The sequence below is a fragment of the Aplysia californica genome, unplaced genomic scaffold, assembly GCF_000002075.1.
Source record: "Aplysia californica isolate F4 #8 unplaced genomic scaffold, AplCal3.0 scaffold00364, whole genome shotgun sequence".
Taxonomy (NCBI): Eukaryota; Metazoa; Mollusca; class Gastropoda; order Aplysiida; family Aplysiidae; genus Aplysia; species Aplysia californica.
In genome coordinates, this window is record NW_004797634.1 from 221,028 (window position 1) to 222,739 (window position 1,712).

At 39.1% G+C, this 1,712-nt stretch overlaps 1 protein-coding gene across 7 annotated transcripts in view; it reads right to left on the reverse strand.

Annotated features, from left to right (window-relative positions):
- LOC101860265 overlaps nt 1-1,712 on the reverse strand; it is a 25,632-nt gene that overhangs the window by 15,678 nt on the left and 8,242 nt on the right. For all 7 annotated transcript variants that reach the window (XR_004858808.1, XM_013085309.2, XM_013085308.2 and 4 more), the window contains exon 6: nt 400-493. Coding sequence is in view for 6 of the 7 variants with exons in the window: in XM_013085309.2 (XP_012940763.1) it covers nt 400-493 (94 nt within the window). In the remaining variant the exon portion in view is untranslated. The remainder of the gene's footprint in view (nt 1-399; nt 494-1,712) is intronic.

A 1,712-nucleotide genomic window follows, 5' to 3' on the forward strand; every position in this document is an offset into this window, starting at 1 on the left:
AATTTATCTTAAAAACAGAAGTCGAGATATTTGCCTCTGAAAAAGGTTGGGTTCGACTGCTGTCAGAGGTAAACAAAAGTTAGCAAGGAACTACCAAAGCTTGAGTGTCCTTGGAAACGGAAAATTCACATTTTTTGTAATTTTGTTCAACATTGTTTTGTAAAATCCATATAGAATTATATACTTTTAAATGGAAATAAATAATGTTGTGCAAAAAACAACCCCCAAAAAACAAGCTCCCCCCAAATAATCAAACAAAAATTGTTCAATGAGCTGAAAACTGTTGGTTTCTTCGAATGTCCGTCTTGACGAGCACCCGATTTCTCCACAATGCCACACATGTAGAGCCTCAACAATCCACACTTTCTTCCGTTACTTCGGCTTGAGAGTCTGCCTGACCTGAAAGCCCGACTGTCTGAGAGCGTTCACCAGGGGAGGAATCTTGATGGAGGCCACACTCCCTGTACAACCAATCAGGACGCGCTTCGCCATTCTGAGGGGAAAAAAAACAGCCAAAGTTAATAGCTTTATCTGGCCAACTTTTGTTTCAAGTGAAAACAACAGAATATAAGCGTTGGGGGGGGGGGACCCCAGAGATTGCTCAAATTGCGAAGAAAATCATTGGGGAATTCGATTTTCTCTCGGTTTACCGCTGTTTTTGGATTAACCGAGTTTGGTTTGAGCACACTCCACTGTTCTTCAAATGGTCTATTTTGACAACTGTTCTAAATAAACATACAGTACTAGTGTGAATATGGTATCAAAACATAATAGCTTAGACACCCTGTAGATTTCGGAATTATATATATGTATATATACACGTCTCACGGGCAACAGCCATCTTGTTGCGTAATAAACGGCGCATATCCTCAGATCCTCGCGCGGCATAAAAAAAAAAAGAAATGTTCAAAGTCAACACTTCCGTGTTCTGAATTGACAATCGCAGCAAAAGTGTCTTACAAACAGAGCGCACGGTCCATACTCGGCGCAAAGATACAGACTTCTTAAACATGTACAAAATTCAACAACTCATGCGGCAAACGGGAGACGATTCAAAGAAGCAAACTGACACAGAGTTTACCAAAATGTGTGTACAACTTTTAATGACAAGAATGTGAACAAATGAAAAGAACTAGGGAAAAATGTGTTGTAATGGCCTCTGGGACCATTTGTCACTTGTCAGGTCTTCACAACTGCCCAGGTCTAGTCGTCTAGTCGTCAGTTTGAGATAAGCTCAACATTCTCTCTCTCCCAGCACAGACTGCTAGAGTCGCTTTGCTCCAGATACGTGACATTCAAGTCCTTCCTCGTTAAGCACTTCAATAATCTGTACAGAATAAAACCAATACAACATATACCACATAGACGACCTCAATATCCTGTACGGAATATATAATAAAGCATACGCCAGATAAATACTAAATGCTAATAATAAACAGCATCATCATTGCAATCATAGATTCTCATCATCATTATTCAGTCTCCTTTCATTTATCATAATCATCGTATTTATCATAATCATCGTATTTATCATAATCATCGTATTTATCATAATCATCGTATTTATCAGGATAATTCTGGTACATATTGCCCTTTGCCATCTATCTTAGTAGAGGTTTTACGGCGCTCGCAACTGCATAAGGTCATATGAGCGCCAGAAGATTAGAGGTGTTACAAGAGAGTAACAAACATAAAAAAGAAGAAGGGGAGAT